Below are 16,710 nucleotides of genomic sequence, written 5' to 3'. Positions count from 1 at the left end.
CAATGAATACTACAGTATAGGGTGCATATCTCACACGAAGATGCCGAACTTGTCACCATAAACACCATGTCTCTAGGAATAAAGGCCACGTCTCACTAAGTGACATCGCTAGCGACACCGCTGCTGAGGCACGTTTTTTGTGATGCAACAGCGATGTTGCTAGCGATGTCGCTGTGTGTGACATCCAGAAACGACCTGGCCCCTGCTGTGAGGTCGCCAGTCGTTGCTGAATGTCCTGGAACATTTTTTGGTCGTTGCTCTCCCGCTGTGAAGCACACATCGCTGTGTTTGACAGCGAGAGAGCAACGATCTGAATGTGCAGGGAGCAGGGAGCCGGCTTCTGCGGATGCTGGTAACCAAGGTACACATCGGGTAACCAAGCAAAGCGCTTTGCTTGGTTACCCGATATTTAACTTGGTTACCAGCGTCCGCAGCTTCTAGAAGCTGGCTCCTTGCTCCCTGCACACGTAGCCATGGTACACATCGGGTAACTATAAGCAAAGCGCTTTGCTTAGTAACCCGATGTGTACTATGGTTACCAAGCACAGCGTCGTTACACGGGTCGCTGGTGGCTGGTCTCTGTGGTGATCTGCCTTATTGACAGTTCACCAGCGACCATGTAGCGACACTCCAGCGATCCCTGCCAGGTCAGATCGCTGGTCGGATCGCTGGAGCGTCACTAAGTGTGACGGTACCTTAAGTGCTCAAGTGATGAAATCAGGGGCCACACTTGGGAAAGGCAGACTGGACAATTGACTAGGGCCACCATTTCCTATAGTACTCCTGAGGACATGACTTCCAGCCGTAATCAGACACTAAAGGCCCCGTTACACGCTACGATTTATCTGATGATCTCTTAAACGATGTGACATGCCCAGATCGTTGAAACGATTTGCCGAGATCGAACATAGGTCGTTCAGTAGCGGTCACACGTACACATCTCACAAACGACGCAACATCGTTCAGCGATATATTGTTTGACCAAGGCGGTCGTGTGAATGTTGTTGGTCGTTGGCAGGGTATCAAACGTAGCAATATGTCTGTTGCGTTTAACACGACGAACGAGATTTTGAAAATGAACGACGTGTCAACGATCAACGATTTTCGCTATATTTGCGATCGTTTAGAGTCGCTCGTAGGTGTCACACGCAACGACATCGCTAACGATTACGGAAGTGCGTCACAGAATGATCAGATAAATCGTAGCATGTAATGGGGCCTTAACAGTGACAAGCGATAATGTTTGAGCAAGTTGAAAGATCTGGTTTTGCGAGAATCAAACACTATTACTATGGCTAGCAGCTATTACACACTGCGAATATCGCTATGTTTTGAACGATATTACGATTTTCCACGAGATTTTGGCCCTGTCTAATAAGGCTTTAGGACATTAATATGTAGTCCAAAATCTACTATATCTATTTAGGGCTCATATTTATTAAACAGTACCAACATAACGCTGCCAAATACAGCGCGCATGTAAAATATAACTCCACTAGTCATCAATGTGTTTGTTTTCATTGAGCCCTTTACCCAATAATAAAGAAAACTGTGAAGCAATTTATCAATTATCCATCAATGTTGAATGGAACTTGCAACATATTATTTGGAACCTATATGGTGATATTTTACATGGGCGATGTATTTGGCAACATCATGTGGGTACTGTGTAATAAATATTAGCCCTAAATAGATATGATAATTTTTGGACTCTGGAATATTAACGTCTTAAAGCCCTATTAAACGCGGCCAAAATCACGTGAAAAATCATAATATGGTTCGAAACATAGCGATATTCGCAGTGTTTAATAGCTGCTAGTGATAGCAATATTGCTTGATTCTCGCAAGACTAGATCTTTGAACTTGCTCAAAAATTATCGCTTGTCAGCATAAAATTTCACCATGTAATAAGTTGCTACCACCTCATCAGCACATCGCACTAGAGGAGCGGATTCGTCTTTGTGTTAAAATCTTGATCTGATCTTAACATGCTTTTATGAACGACTTGCGACTTTCCATCGACCACAACAGCGATCTTTCGAGTGAACATTTGCTTGTGTACTACTGAGCTTGTACGCATGATAATGATGCGATAACTATTCGCTCGTCAATCGCAATTGTTCAAAATTTTACTGTCTAATAGGGTTTTGAGTATTTTCATACTTTGAAATTGCCCTAATGCCGCCATTGTCTCTCAACTTTCAGGCTGTTTTTGATTGCGTAGTGAACTCCTTGAAGAACGTCCTGAATATCCTCATTGTTTACATGCTCTTCATGTTTATCTTCGCTGTTGTGGCGGTCCAGCTTTTCAAGGGAAAGTTTTTTTACTGTACAGATGAATCAAAGGAGTTTCAGAGAGACTGCAGGTGAGTGACTAATAATACCTACGTGCTAGTGATATGTCATGGTGACTCCAGACGCTATTCACATTGCAGAGTCTGGCAGGCAACCTGATGCTTCTTAGTTGCTCAGCCAGAGTTGGGCATCAACTGTTTTGCACTCTCTGGTCTTCAGTTTAGCAAGTGTTAATTCCTAGTGGCTAGAGAATGGCTGCCGGGGTCACAGGTTGCTGACGTCCTATCACAGCCCCCTCCGCTATTTAAAAGATGGTAAAACCTAGCCTCACATGCCGCAGATAGCTGTAATTCTGTTCCAACGTGATCGTCTTTGTGCGTGGTAACCCAGTTGTTGATGAACGGTTGTATGCTATTTGGTGTGCGGGGGAAATATCCTTGTTGTTTGTATATTTCCTCCCTGTACTTTATTTCTACCTGAGCACATATTGTCTCTTCCCCTGTGTGTGCTTGCAGTGTGTTTGAACTTTGGTTTTCCCCTGTCTGTTGTTATTTGTGGGATTCTTTACTCCAGTCCCAACCCTCCCCAGGAGGTGAGGAAGAGGGGGTGTTAGACCAGGGCTGCTCAGGCGTTAGGGTCACATTAGCAGTCCAGGCCTGGCTACCATCGAGCTTACCACTGGAACAAGGGACAGTTTAGGGCCCCTAGTCTGAGGGCCGGTCTAGGTGCCCTTATCCTTGGTTACCGTGTTATATCCGTGACATGATATTTATAATTAGAGATGAGCAAACCTGAGGTTCAGTGATTATACCGAAGATAGAGTTTACAAAAAAAAACGCAGTTCAATTTCAAAGATTGGGTGCTTTACGTATGCTGACCACTTGCTCGATCATCACTGTGCTCGGGTAAGCTTGGTGCTTAGCCCAGTGCGAGCTGCTTGCTGTGTTTAATTGGTTCGCACTGGGGGGTAACAATAAAATGATCGGACTTAGTGTGCACCCCAAAACAAAAAAAAGGAAAAACATAGCCCGCTCACACCCAGAAGTGATTTGTTTATGGCTGGCTGCATGTGGGCAGAGACATGAAATGCCGAATTAGTGACTTCCATTGGGGTTCAGGTCAAGTCCGGGTCCCAAATCGACCTTTTGCACCAGCCGAACCGAACTTCCATGGGTTCACTCATCTCTGTTGATAATAAATACATAAGGCTTGCAGTGCCATTAACTAAATTTTGTTTGTCCAACATATTCGTTGAGAATTTAAATAACGATTCCTTTCATATGTGATGAATTATTGTCTCCATGTCTCTCTCTAGAGGAGAGTATCTGGTATATGAAAAGAACGAAGTCAGAGCACAGAAGCGTGAATGGAAGAAATGGGCATTCCACTACGACAATGTACTGTGGGCCTTGCTCACCCTCTTCACTGTGTCTACAGGAGAGGGTTGGCCAGAGTAAGAAAATATATGTTCTTCTGCATGTATTTCATTCCAAATGGTCAGTCTCTAGGTCAGGTCTTTTTTCAGTCTTACTACTTTACAATAATCAATACAAGATTCATAAGACATGTATAAATAAATGGTGTCAGGAGCCATCTCAAAAGAGATGAGCCCTCCCCCAATAATATCTGGTATAACTCTCCAAGAAGCAACTAAACAACATGTGTGGCCAGAACAACCAGATCAAGATCGTGTGCCATCTGTTTGGCATTAAGTAATCACTGAATGGTATATATATGTCTGGGAAGCCTTCCCACAAGACCACTCCTCCCTTGATAAAGTATTGAGCAAAACGCGCGTCGGGTCGCGTCTAGGGGACTTTCCTTATGGGTGAGTTGTGGACTATATGGTTGTATTAGGCGATGTATTTACAAATTTCCTGTGCCTAGGACAATACACTGTTGATTATTATGATTGAAATATCTGTCTAGTCACTTGTAAACTCTCCTGACTTGCCCTGTATGTTTAACGCATCACTTTTGGTTGTGCCCTCATCTGGGGTATTTCTATGTATTAACTCCTTCTGACCTCTATTTATTTGTTTGCTATATGTAGTTTTAATATGTCCCATAAAACGTAACATTTTTTAATCAATTTCTGGGTTACTTGATCTAGTTGTTCTGGCCACACATTGTTGTTTTACTATTTTACAATGTCTAGGGTGTAATTACATTTATATGGATGGAACGGAAATCAATATATGTTATGACAGAAAAGATCCGTTGCTCATCTACGGGATGATCTTTGCTCAGAACTTGAATAACGCAAGAGTCCAATTGTGACTATTATTTTTACATCTCTACATCTTATAGCCAGTTCTCTTCCCTTGTTTGCTGAAAATGGAAACGTTTAAGAGAAAATTTCTAAGCTAATGTTTAAATAAAATGAAATAAAAAGATTTTTTTATTAATTTTCTTTTTAAAAAAGTTTTGGCCAGCATTTTTGTCTCATTCTGGAGAAAGTTTTATTTTTCATATCAATAGAGGTCCTCATGGTAAAAAGTCTTGATCTATATTGACTGATATTATTCCAGTAACGTCTAAGTATTATTAGTATAACACTGTCCCCATTGGGGCTCACAATCTAAATTCCCTATCAGTATGTCTTTGGAGTGTGGGAGGAAACCAAAGAACCTGGAGGAAACCCACACAAACACGGGGAGAACATACAAACTCCTGGCAGATGTTGTCCTTGGTGGGATTTAAACACAAAACCCCAGCACTGCAAGACTGATGACACTTTATAATCTGCTTACCATTAAGGAATCCTTCTAATATAAAGGAATAGTCCAAAGTATAACATATAGTAGGCACATTTTTTCATGGATATTGACTATAGATAGGGAGGTGTCATCATCAACAGGAGGCTTGGACGCCAAGAGTATTAAATGGCATCCGTATATTTACTCACCCATCCATTATTTTCAGGACAATATCATTGTCGGCCATAGTCATTACTATACCCCAGATCTCATCTTCGTTTTTACAAATGGGCATGTTTATGTATGTATTATAAATCTGTATATTGCTCTTATTTTTGTCTACTTCCCCCCTTATTTCCACAGTGTACTCAGACACTCTGTGGATGCCACTTATGAAGACCAAGGACCCAGGCCCGGATTCCGCATGGAGATGTCCATATTTTATGTTGTATATTTTGTCGTTTTCCCTTTTTTCTTTGTCAACATTTTCGTAGCGTTGATTATCATTACTTTCCAGGAACAGGGGGATAAAATGATGGAGGAATACAGTCTGGAAAAAAATGAGGTACGTACGTATCTAAGCAGTTGATGCTCAGGCATTCTTAACAGAGGTTCTACAGCTGCATTGAGATGTATGCCTGAGCCAAATTGGCAGGTTGAGCTATTTTCTCTGCTTCTCAGAAGTATCACACAGTGTGAATAGTGCAACTGGCAGATGACTATAAGGTATGGACTGCACAAAACAACTATTGCACTGCGCAGAAGTAAATAGATATTGCATTTTTACTTTCTTGCATCCTTCTCGGCTCAGGAGCTGTGATATGATCAGACCATGTCCCTGTACGGTCAGACATGGCCATTACAGAGTACATAGCAGGGATACATATGTATAAGAGTATCTCAGCACAAGAACTTTTTTTAAACACATCCAATTGCGGAAATTATAATTATTCCAAGATCTCTGGATTAAAATGAACTTGGTTTGTGGAAAAAACCCTTTAAAGAGGATCTGTCACCATTTTAAAAGTGCCTAGTCTTTGCAAATTTTTCCCGCTGCTCCCAAGTATTTAGATTTTATGTTATACTAGTTGTAGTACCCTGCGTTGCCTGGGATAGTAACTAAGTGTCTCTCTCCCACTCTGTCTGTCTCTCTATTTCTATCTGTCTCTTTCCCTGTCTGTTTCTTTCCCTGTCTGTCTCTTTCCCTGTCTGTCTCTTTCCCTGTCTGTCTCTTTCCCTGTCTGTCTCTTTCCCTGTCTGTCTCTTTCCCTGTCTGTCTATTTCTGCCTCTTTCTCTGTCTGTCTGTTTCTGTCTGTCTTTCCCTGTCTGTCGCTTACCCTTTCTGTCTGTTTCTCTGTATGTCTCTTTCCCTGTCTGTCTCTGCCTCTTTCTCTGTCTGTCTGTGTTTCCCTGTCTGTACGTCTCTTTCCCTTTCCGTGTGTCTGTTTTTCTCTTTCCCTTTCTGTCTGTCTCTTTCCCTGTCTGTCTCTTTCTCTGTCTGTTTCTTTCGCTTTCTGTCTGTCTCTTTCTCTTTCCCTGTCTGCTTCTGTCTGTCTCTTTCCCTGTCTGCCTTTCTGTCTCTTTCCCTGTCTGCCTCTTTCTCTGTCTGTCTGTGCCTATGTCTTTCTGTCTCTATCCATCTTGCCACAGAAATCATAATACCTCACACATAAGCTTCTTGTACTAAGAATGTCCTTCGTTGCTTATAGCAACCAATCACAGCTTCTATTAATGACCTGTAGCTCCCAGCTCCATTGACTTTAATGGATGCAGGTTTTTTGATGAATAACTGTAAAGCATGGGTTTAAATTTTTAACATTTTCTCTCAAAACATAGTCTACGATGTTCCCTGAGTCACATGATGCGTCTGTGCAAAATGTCGTGATTGTATGACTGTGCAGATTCCTTTAGCGGACACACACACACACACACACACTCACACTCTTATTTATATATTAGATAAACGTCTCTCATACAGTTCCACAGATATGGCACTTTTTATTGTGTTTTTGGTCTTTACAAGGGTATGGTGCTCACAAGGAAATAATGCAGAGCATCCTAAAGACATGCCCCCGAGGAATCCTGATAGCCACATCCCTTTGTAAAGATCATAAAATTTGCAAGAAAAAAGACCATATCTCTGGAACGATATGGTGGTGTCACGATGAATAGGGAGAGCAAGGGACCGGGGCTTCTACACTGCACTGGTTCTCAGACTAGGGGGGCTGTATCTATCCCTTATATCAGACTTACCTTTCAAGGTGAGACTGTCTGAAACACCTACTTGACCCTGATCCGGAGCAGCACTGATCTTATACCCCCTCCCTCCCAACCCCAAGGTCTAAGGAAGGGCCGGGGTGGGAGTGTGATAATACCAACAGAGATAGATTTTTGGTTTCCCCTGTTTGTCTACCTCACAGCACGCTCACACAAAGGTATATGGCAACAAGAGGTAAGGAGGAAAATAAAAGCAGGGAACAAAACAACAAGATGACGAGAGAATTCCACAACAACTCCTAGCACCACGCAATATAATCACCAGCAGGACTGGGACACAAAAGCACACAGACCAACACAGCAAAGCTATAGTCGGCGTGGGAAGACCGATTCCATCATCTTAAAAAGGCGGGGACTTAACATGAAGCACTGTATTCTTGCCTAGAATAAATATATCTAGATTAAAATACCAGTATAATATGGCAAGTAATAGACTATTTCACAGTTTCACACAAAAGATATACTAAAAATTCCTCTATGTGGCTCCATAGCATTTAGGGGTTGTGTTATGGCTCTGCATAATATGTGTGTGTATAAACCTTTTATAGCCACAGTATATTTTATAATTTATTTTATTTTTTTTACAGAGAGCATGTATTGATTTTGCTATAAGTGCCAAGCCACTTACCCGCCATATGCCACAAAACAAGCAAAGTTTTCAGTATCGAATGTGGCAATTTGTGGTGTCTCCCCCTTTTGAGTATACGATTATGGCTCTGATCGCACTGAACACCATTGTGCTGATGATGAAGGTAAGAGAAATATGACTATATCTTAATTAGCAATAACAGATGCATGTGAAGGTTACCATATACAACAAAAAAGGTTTGACTCTAATTTTATAAAATGGGTAATTTGCTAAATCATTCTGCATTTGGCATAAGGCATTACAGATAGATACAAGCAACTAACAATAACTAATTTGAATTTGTGCTGAATAAATATGTTGGGGAAATATATTTATTTTTTAGACTCTGATATAAAACACATTACAGTACTGAAAAAGCTGGGTTCACATAGTGTTTTCCCCTTAGTTCAGTGGCTCAATTGGGCTTACGGCCAAAACCCAGCAAAAAGGGATTCAAGTGTGTGTGCCGACAGGGCAATTGGTTATAATGATACAGAGGTAGTCATGGTGTGCACTCTTCTGCATCATTTTCTGTCATATAGGTCTATTGGAGTCGGATAGCATGTTGTTGTTAGCTGCAAGAACAGATTTCCTTTTCTCCATGGAATGTAAATAACTATTACATCCTGAGTCATATTGCAAAGGATTGTCGAAAATCCACTTGTGACTTTTAGGATCGCTACTTCCAATAGGTGGCGCTGTGCTAGAGTTTGTCTCCTTTACTGGAGAGACAATTTGAATATTTCCCAGAGGGGCATTGCAGCTATAAGTCCCCTTACCTGGCAGCCAGACTGGCTTGCAAAGTCTCCTTAAGGAGAATAGTGTTCCCCCGTGGTCCCCACATAGCTTTCTCATGAGCCAGATCAGACACCCCCATACTTTGCACTGACGAGGGGCAAGCACCCCGAAACACCGTGTCTGCAAATTGGGATTCTGATCTGGCTTATATATCCTGAGTCATATTGCAAAGGATTGTCGAAAATCCACTTGTGACTTTTAGGATCGCTACTTCCAATAGGTGGCGCTGTGCTAGAGTTTGTCTCCTTTACTGGAGAGACAATTTGAATATTACAGACTTATGATTCAAAGACTTGCCCATGGCATCATCCTTACTATCTGTTTTTGGCTGGTCTAACACATACGCTACTTTTCTCTTGTAGTTTCATGGCTATTCAACCACATATGAGCAAGTTCTGAAAACATTTAATATCGTCTTCACGTCTCTCTTTTCCCTGGAGTGTCTGCTGAAGATCATGGCTTTTGGAGCTCTAGTGAGTGTTACATACATTTATATCCACTTTTTAATACAACTAGCTGTAGTACCTGGCGTTGACCGAGATAGTAACTGTCTCTTTCCCGCTCTCCCTCTCTCCCAGTCTCTCTCCACTCTCTGTCTATCTCTATTTGTCTGTCTCTTTCCCTGTCTGTCTCTCTATCTATCGCTCTCTGTCTCTTTAGCTGTCTGTCTCTTTCCCTGTCTCTCCCTGTCTGTCTATCTGTGTGTCTCTTTCTATGTGTCTGTCTCTATCTCTATGTCTCTGTCTGACTGTCTGTGTGTCTGTCTGTCTCTCTGTCTCTTTCCCTGTCTGTCTATTTCTCTATCTCTCAGTTTGTCTCTCTCTGTGTTTCTTTTTCCCTGTCTGTCTCCCTGTTTGTCTGTATTTCCCTCATTTTCTGTCTATCTCTGTCTCCTTGTGTAATTTAATTTACCCATGCCACACATACTGGGGACAATTCACTAGGTGGTCAAGTAATGCTCTATCGCATCCTAAACATGTCCTTTTGGGGGAGAAGTGGCAGGCGAGTCTAATAACCATGTAATGTCATACCTTCAGACTCACAGTCTGGTCTTCATTTTCTTTTGCTTTAGAACTATTTCCGAGATGCTTGGAACATCTTTGATTTTGTGACTGTCCTTGGAAGCATTACAGATATCGTAGTTACGGAGTTCTGGGTAAGTTCTGGAGAAGTACAGAAATGCCTTCTCTCTGCAATGGTTCTGTGAGCACCCCTGAGTGTCACTATGCAGAGCAATACAGATGACAAGTTTATCTGAGTCTGGCTTCTAGTGAGAAGAGCACATGAGTGTGAGTGGTGCAGGGTTACATGGTAATGACTCGTGTGACTGGATCTAGAGGTCTTTTATGGGTATTCTGAATTATTGGATAGGAGGACAAGCTGTATTAGACAATATATCAATAGCCCAGCCTGAGCTTCTAATTTATGCACAAAAATTCATTTGGATGGATGGAAGGAAAAATTCTGCAGCAACATAAATCCTACACTCCTCAACAATGAAATTGCAACGCCAAGAAGGAAAAGTCATGGAAATGTAGAAATCACTGGATCTATAAATAATAATAATACTACAGTGATACCTCGGTTTTCGCTGATAATCCGTCTGAATACAATCAATGAAAACCGAAACCAATGAAAACTGAAGCAATTATTTCCATAGGAATCAATGTAAATCCAATTAATTTGTTTTAGACACTCTAAAATACACACAAAAAAAAGCCACATCCAGCTCTGAGAGGGTCGCGAGTAGAGATGAGTGGTTCGGTCGAAGCTTGGTTCACCGGCAGCAAACAAGCCTAGCTCCACAGGCTCGAGCTTGACCCGAACCCTGGATCAAGTCACTGACTGGCAGTTTGAGTCTCTGCCCACATACAGCCAGTCATAAGCAAATCACTTCCGGGGGACGATGGGAGGACTTTTTCAAACTTTTTTTTTTGTAGTCACACACTACATATGATCACAATGTTGATTCCACCAGTGTGCACCGATCAAACACAGCAAGCAGCTCGCACAGGGCCGAACCCAAGCATACCTGAGCACAGCTTTGCTCATGCTAGTTTTCTTCACATGTAAAGCATCCATGAGCCACAGGTTGGGGACCCCCTGCTGTAGGGTATTGTAGAATGTCTAAAGGGGCTGAGACTTTCTAGCGATCCCACCAGCGATCCCAACCTGGCCGGGATCGCTACAAAGTCTCTGGTGAGTCGCTGGTGCGCTGTCAAACAGGCAATCTTGGAAAACGACGCAACAGCGATCCGGACCTGCAGAACGACCTAGCTAGTCATTGGGGACTTTGTAAAGCAGCTTTTTGAAAGGGAAGTCGCTAACGAAGTCGCTGTAAAGTCCCCTTTACACACTGAGACTTTCTAGCAATCATGCTGCACAGCGGGAAACAAAGAACCAAAGAATGGTCCTGAGAGATGTGTAGTGATCAGCAACCTCACAGCAGGGGCCAGGTCGCTGATGTGTTTCACACACTGCAATGTCGCTGGGGAGGTCGCTATTACGTCACAAAACCGGTGACGTTACAGCGATGTCGTTTGCGATGTTGCAGCGTGTAAAGGGGCCTTAACCCAGATGCTCTTAGCAGTACAATCAACATGCTGACTGGCATTGTTCTGCTGAAGACTGGCTTCGGGGACACTTTGGAGAAATGGACATACCACTATTGATCGATTTTGTACTACAAGGGAAATTGTACTCCACACACCAAGAATAAGGTGTCACAGTGTCTGCACAAATTATACAAAGCTGCTGCCAGCAGGGGATCTTGATTTGTCACAGTACATTCAGTGTGGCAGAACCTTCCTCAGACTATTAATATCCTCAGTAATAACAGCTAAGGCTGTAAGTGTGGGGGTTTTCTGCAAGTGGCGCTGATACCCAATGCTGAATAAATCAACATAGTTTAAAAATTTAGTTTCCATGTTTTAATAGTTTAAATATCAGTAACATGTCTATACATCCTGTGATTTCCATAAGTCCACGACATTTCCTTAACGCAATTTCAATGTTGAGGAGAGTAGTTTTCCCACATAAAGGAGCTGTCTGATCCAACCACTGTTATGACACCGCTAAAGTAGCGATGATTGGAAACATATTTTTAGGGCTAGGTTATAAACCACTACACATAAAAATACACTTTCTTTTATCTCAATAAATTAATATTGTCATTTTATGAATCCATGTTGTATAGATCCAGAATACAGTGTATACATTTGCTGCAATGTCATACTGTACTAAGTGCCTCCGGCTTGCTTGATTGGATGCTGTATTATGTAGGAATAAAGAACAATGCCTTAATGGAGGCACCATGGAGGACTTTAGCAGCTCTTCTTTTGGACCCACAGATTTGCCTCATAGAACAGATGGTGTTATGCATTTCTAAGCATAAATACTAATGTATTCTTTGGACATTACACATTATGCAGCTGTCTCACAGACTGGTGTAGAGGTGGCGTCTCGTTGTCACTGAGTGAGTGGTGATTTGGCCTGTGCCAGTGGTGCAGTGCTCTGAGTGGGTGGCGCAGTGCCCTGTGGGGCTCCCTCTCTACTATAATGATCACTGTATTTCTGTCTTGTCTTTTTCATGTCTCTCTCTATCCCTCTGATATATTGGCCCCCGGCAAAAAAAAACTCATCCAAAATGCACTATGAATCTCATGTGTCCATCCATGAAACTGGTCTGTGTCTTCATGCCAACTACACCCCACCTCCCCCCATACCTAATATAACCCTAACCCCAACCCCACGCACAAATTCCTGCTGCAATCTCCTCCATCTACAACTGCATCGCAGAACCCGGTTGGTTTGTAATTTATAACCTAATGCATAAACATTACCTGCTGCATGTCAGAGGTTGTGCACTCAAACTCACCCCATCCCTCACTCTTGACATGTCTATCTAAATCTTGTTATGTCCTCCTGATCTTCTGTGTGAAACCCTTTCTTCTCCTGCCAGGAACTTACTCTCAAATGTTGACTATACCTGTTGTGCATTCATACAGTGACATTAGTGTTTCCACATCTGTAGTACACCTGCGGTCTATTCATACAGTGACATCACTGCTTACACATCTATACTGCACCTGACTACCCCTGCTGTCTATTCATACAGTGACATCACTGCTTCCACATCTATACTGCACCTGACTACCCCTGCTGTCTATTCATACAGTGACATCACTGCTTCCACATCTATACTGCACCTGACTACCCCTGCTGTCTATTCATACAGTGACATCACTGCTTCCACATCTATACTGCACCTGACTACACCTGCTGTCTATTTATACAGTGACATCACTGCTTACACATCTATACTGCACCTGACTACACCTGCTGTCTATTTATACAGTGACATCACTGCTTACACATCTATACTGCACCTGACTACCCCTGCTGTCTATTCATACAGTGACATCACTGCTTCCACATCTATACTGCACCTGACTACACCTGCTGTCTATTCATACAGTGACATCACTGCTTCCACATCTATACTGCACCTGACTACACCTGCTGTCTATTCATACAGTGACATCACTGCTTCCACATCTATACTGCACCTGACTACCCCTGCTGTCTATTCATAGTGACATCACTGCTTCCACATCTATACTGCACCTGACTACCCCTGCTGTCTATTCATACAGTGACATCACTGCTTCCACATCTATACTGCACCTGACTACCCCTGCTGTCTATTCATACAGTGACATCACTGCTTCCACATCTATACTGCACCTGACTACACCTGCTGTCTATTCATACAGTGACATCACTGCTTCCACATCTATACTGCACCTGACTACCCCTGCTGTCTATTCATACAGTGACATCACTGCTTCCACATCTATACTGCACCTGACTACCCCTGCTGTCTATTCATACAGTGACATCACTGCTTCCACATCTATACCGCACCTGACTACCCCTGCTGTCTATTCATACAGTGACATCACTGCTTCCACATCTATTCTGCACCTGACTACCCCTGCTGTCTATTCATACAGTGACATCACTGCTTCCACATCTATACTGCACCTGACTACACCTGCTGTCTATTCATACAGTGACATCACTGCTTCCACATCTATACTGCACCTGACTACCCCTGCTGTCTATTCATACAGTGACATCACTGCTTCCACATCTATACTGCACCTGACTACCCCTGCTGTCTATTCATACAGTGACATCACTGCTTCCACATCTATTCTGCACCTGACTACCCCTGCTGTCTATTCATACAGTGACATCACTGCTTCCACATCTATACTGCACCTGACTACCCCTGCTGTCTATTCATACAGTGACATCACTGCTTCCACATCTATACTGCACCTGACTACACCTGCTGTCTATTCATACAGTGACATCACTGCTTCCACATCTATACTGCACCTGACTACACCTGCTGTCTATTCATACAGTGACATCACTGCTTCCACATCTATACTGCACCTGACTACACCTGCTGTCTATTCATACAGTGACATCACTGCTTCCACATCTATACTGCACCTGACTACACCTGCTGTCTATTCATACAGTGACATCACTGCTTCCACATCTATACTGCACCTGACTACCCCTGCTGTCTATTCATACAGTGACATCACTGCTTCCACATCTATACTGCACCTGACTACCCCTGCTGTCTATTCATACAGTGACATCACTGCTTCCACATCTATACTGCACCTGACTACACCTGCTGTCTATTCATACAGTGACATCACTGCTTCCACATCTATACCGCACCTGACTACCCCTGCTGTCTATTCATACAGTGACATCACTGCTTCCACATCTATACTGCACATGACTACACCTGCTGTCTATTCATACAGTGACATCACTGCTTCCACATCTATTCTGCACCTGACTACACCTGCTGTCTATTCATACAGTGACATCACTGCTTCCACATCTATTCTGCACCTGACTACCCCTGCTGTCTATTCATACAGTGACATCACTGCTTCCACATCTATTCTGCACCTGACTACCCCTGCTGTCTATTCATACAGTGACATCACTGCTTCCACATCTATACTGCACCTGACTACACCTGCTGTCTATTCATACAGTGACATCACTGCTTCCACATATATACTGCACCTGACTACCCCTGCTGTCTATTCATACAGTGACATCACTGCTTCCACATCTATACTGCACCTGACTACCCCTGCTGTCTATTCATACAGTGACATCACTGCTTCCACATCTATACTGCACCTGACTACCCCTGCTGTCTATTCATACAGTGACATCACTGCTTCCACATCTATACTGCACCTGACTACCCCTGCTGTCTATTCATACACTGATATCACTGCTTCCACATCTATACTGCACCTGACTACCCCTGCTGTCTATTCATACAGTGACATCACTGCTTCCACATCTATACTGCACCTGACTACACCTGCTGTCTATTCATACAGTGACATCACTGCTTCCACATATATACTGCACCTGACTACCCCTGCTGTCTATTCATACAGTGACATCACTGCTTCCACATCTATACTGCACCTGACTACCCCTGCTGTCTATTCATACAGTGACATCACTGCTTCCACATCTATACTGCACCTGACTACCCCTGCTGTCTATTCATACAGTGACATCACTGCTTCCACATCTATACTGCACCTGACTACACCTGCTGTCTATTCATACAGTGACATCACTGCTTCCACATCTATTCTGCACCTGACTACACCTGCTGTCTATTCATACACTGATATCACTGCTTCCACATCTATACTGCACCTGACTACCCCTGCTGTCTATTCATACAGTGACATCACTGCTTCCACATCTATACTGCACCTGACTACCCCTGCTGTCTATTCATACAGTGACATCACTGCTTCCACATCTATACTGCACCTGACTACACCTGCTGTCTATTCATACAGTGACATCACTGCTTCCACATCTATACTGCACCTGACTACCCCTGCTGTCTATTCATACAGTGACATTACTGCTTCCACATCTATACTGCACCTGACTACATCTGCTGTCTATTCATACACTGATATCACTGCTTCCACATCTATACCGCACCTGACTACCCCTGCTGTCTATTCATACAGTAACATCACTGCTTCCACATCTATACTGCACCTGACTACACCTGCTGTCTATTCATACAGTGACATCACTGCTTCTACATCTCTACCGCACCTGACTACACCTGCTGTCTATTCATACAGTGACATCACTGCTTCCACATCTATACTGCACCTGACTACACCTGCTGTCTATTCATACACTGATATTACTGCTTCCACATCTATACTGCACCTGACTACCCCTGCTGTCTATTCATACAGTAACATCACTGCTTCCACATCTATACTGCACATGACTACACCTGCTGTTTATTCATACACTGATATTACTGCTTCCACATCTGTACCGCACCTGACTACACCTGCTGTCTATTCATACAGTAACATCACTGCTTCCACATCTATACTGCACATGACTACACCTGCTGTCTATTCATACAGTGACATCACTGCTTCCACATCTATACCGCACCTGACTACCCCTGCTGTCTATTCATACAGTGACATCACTGCTTCCACATCTATAGTGCACCTGACTACACCTGCTGTCTATTCATACACTGATATTACTGCTTCCACATCTATACCGCACCTGACTACACCTGCTGTCTATTCATACAGTAACATCACTGCTTCCACATCTATACTGCACTTGACTACCCCTGCTGTCTATTCATACAGTGACATCACTGCTTCCACATCTATACCGCACCTGACTACCCCTGCTGTCTATTCATACAGTGTCATCACTGCTTCCACATCTAGACCGCACCGGACTACCCCTGCTGTCTATTCATACAGTGAAATCACTGCTTCCACATCTATACCGCACCTGACTACACCTGCTGTCTATTCATACACTGATATCACTGCTTCCACATCTATACTGCCCCTGACTACCCCTGCTGTCTATTCATA

General features: G+C 43.1%; 1 protein-coding gene across 10 annotated transcripts in view; it reads left to right on the top strand.

Moving 5' to 3' along the window:
* CACNA1A (calcium voltage-gated channel subunit alpha1 A) overlaps positions 1–16,710 on the top strand; it is a 405,981-nt gene that overhangs the window by 237,503 nt on the left and 151,768 nt on the right. For all 10 annotated transcript variants that reach the window (XM_075346630.1, XM_075346628.1, XM_075346625.1 and 7 more), the window contains 6 exons: positions 2,206–2,366; positions 3,611–3,748; positions 5,358–5,559; positions 7,860–8,024; positions 9,061–9,171; positions 9,771–9,854. In XM_075346630.1, the coding sequence (XP_075202745.1) occupies positions 2,206–2,366; positions 3,611–3,748; positions 5,358–5,559; positions 7,860–8,024; positions 9,061–9,171; positions 9,771–9,854 (861 nt within the window). The remainder of the gene's footprint in view (positions 1–2,205; positions 2,367–3,610; positions 3,749–5,357; positions 5,560–7,859; positions 8,025–9,060; positions 9,172–9,770; positions 9,855–16,710) is intronic.

This window comes from Anomaloglossus baeobatrachus, chromosome 4, assembly GCF_048569485.1.
Source record: "Anomaloglossus baeobatrachus isolate aAnoBae1 chromosome 4, aAnoBae1.hap1, whole genome shotgun sequence".
NCBI classification, from domain to species: domain Eukaryota; kingdom Metazoa; phylum Chordata; class Amphibia; order Anura; family Aromobatidae; genus Anomaloglossus; species Anomaloglossus baeobatrachus.
This window is presented reverse-complemented; position numbering and strand designations above follow the sequence as displayed.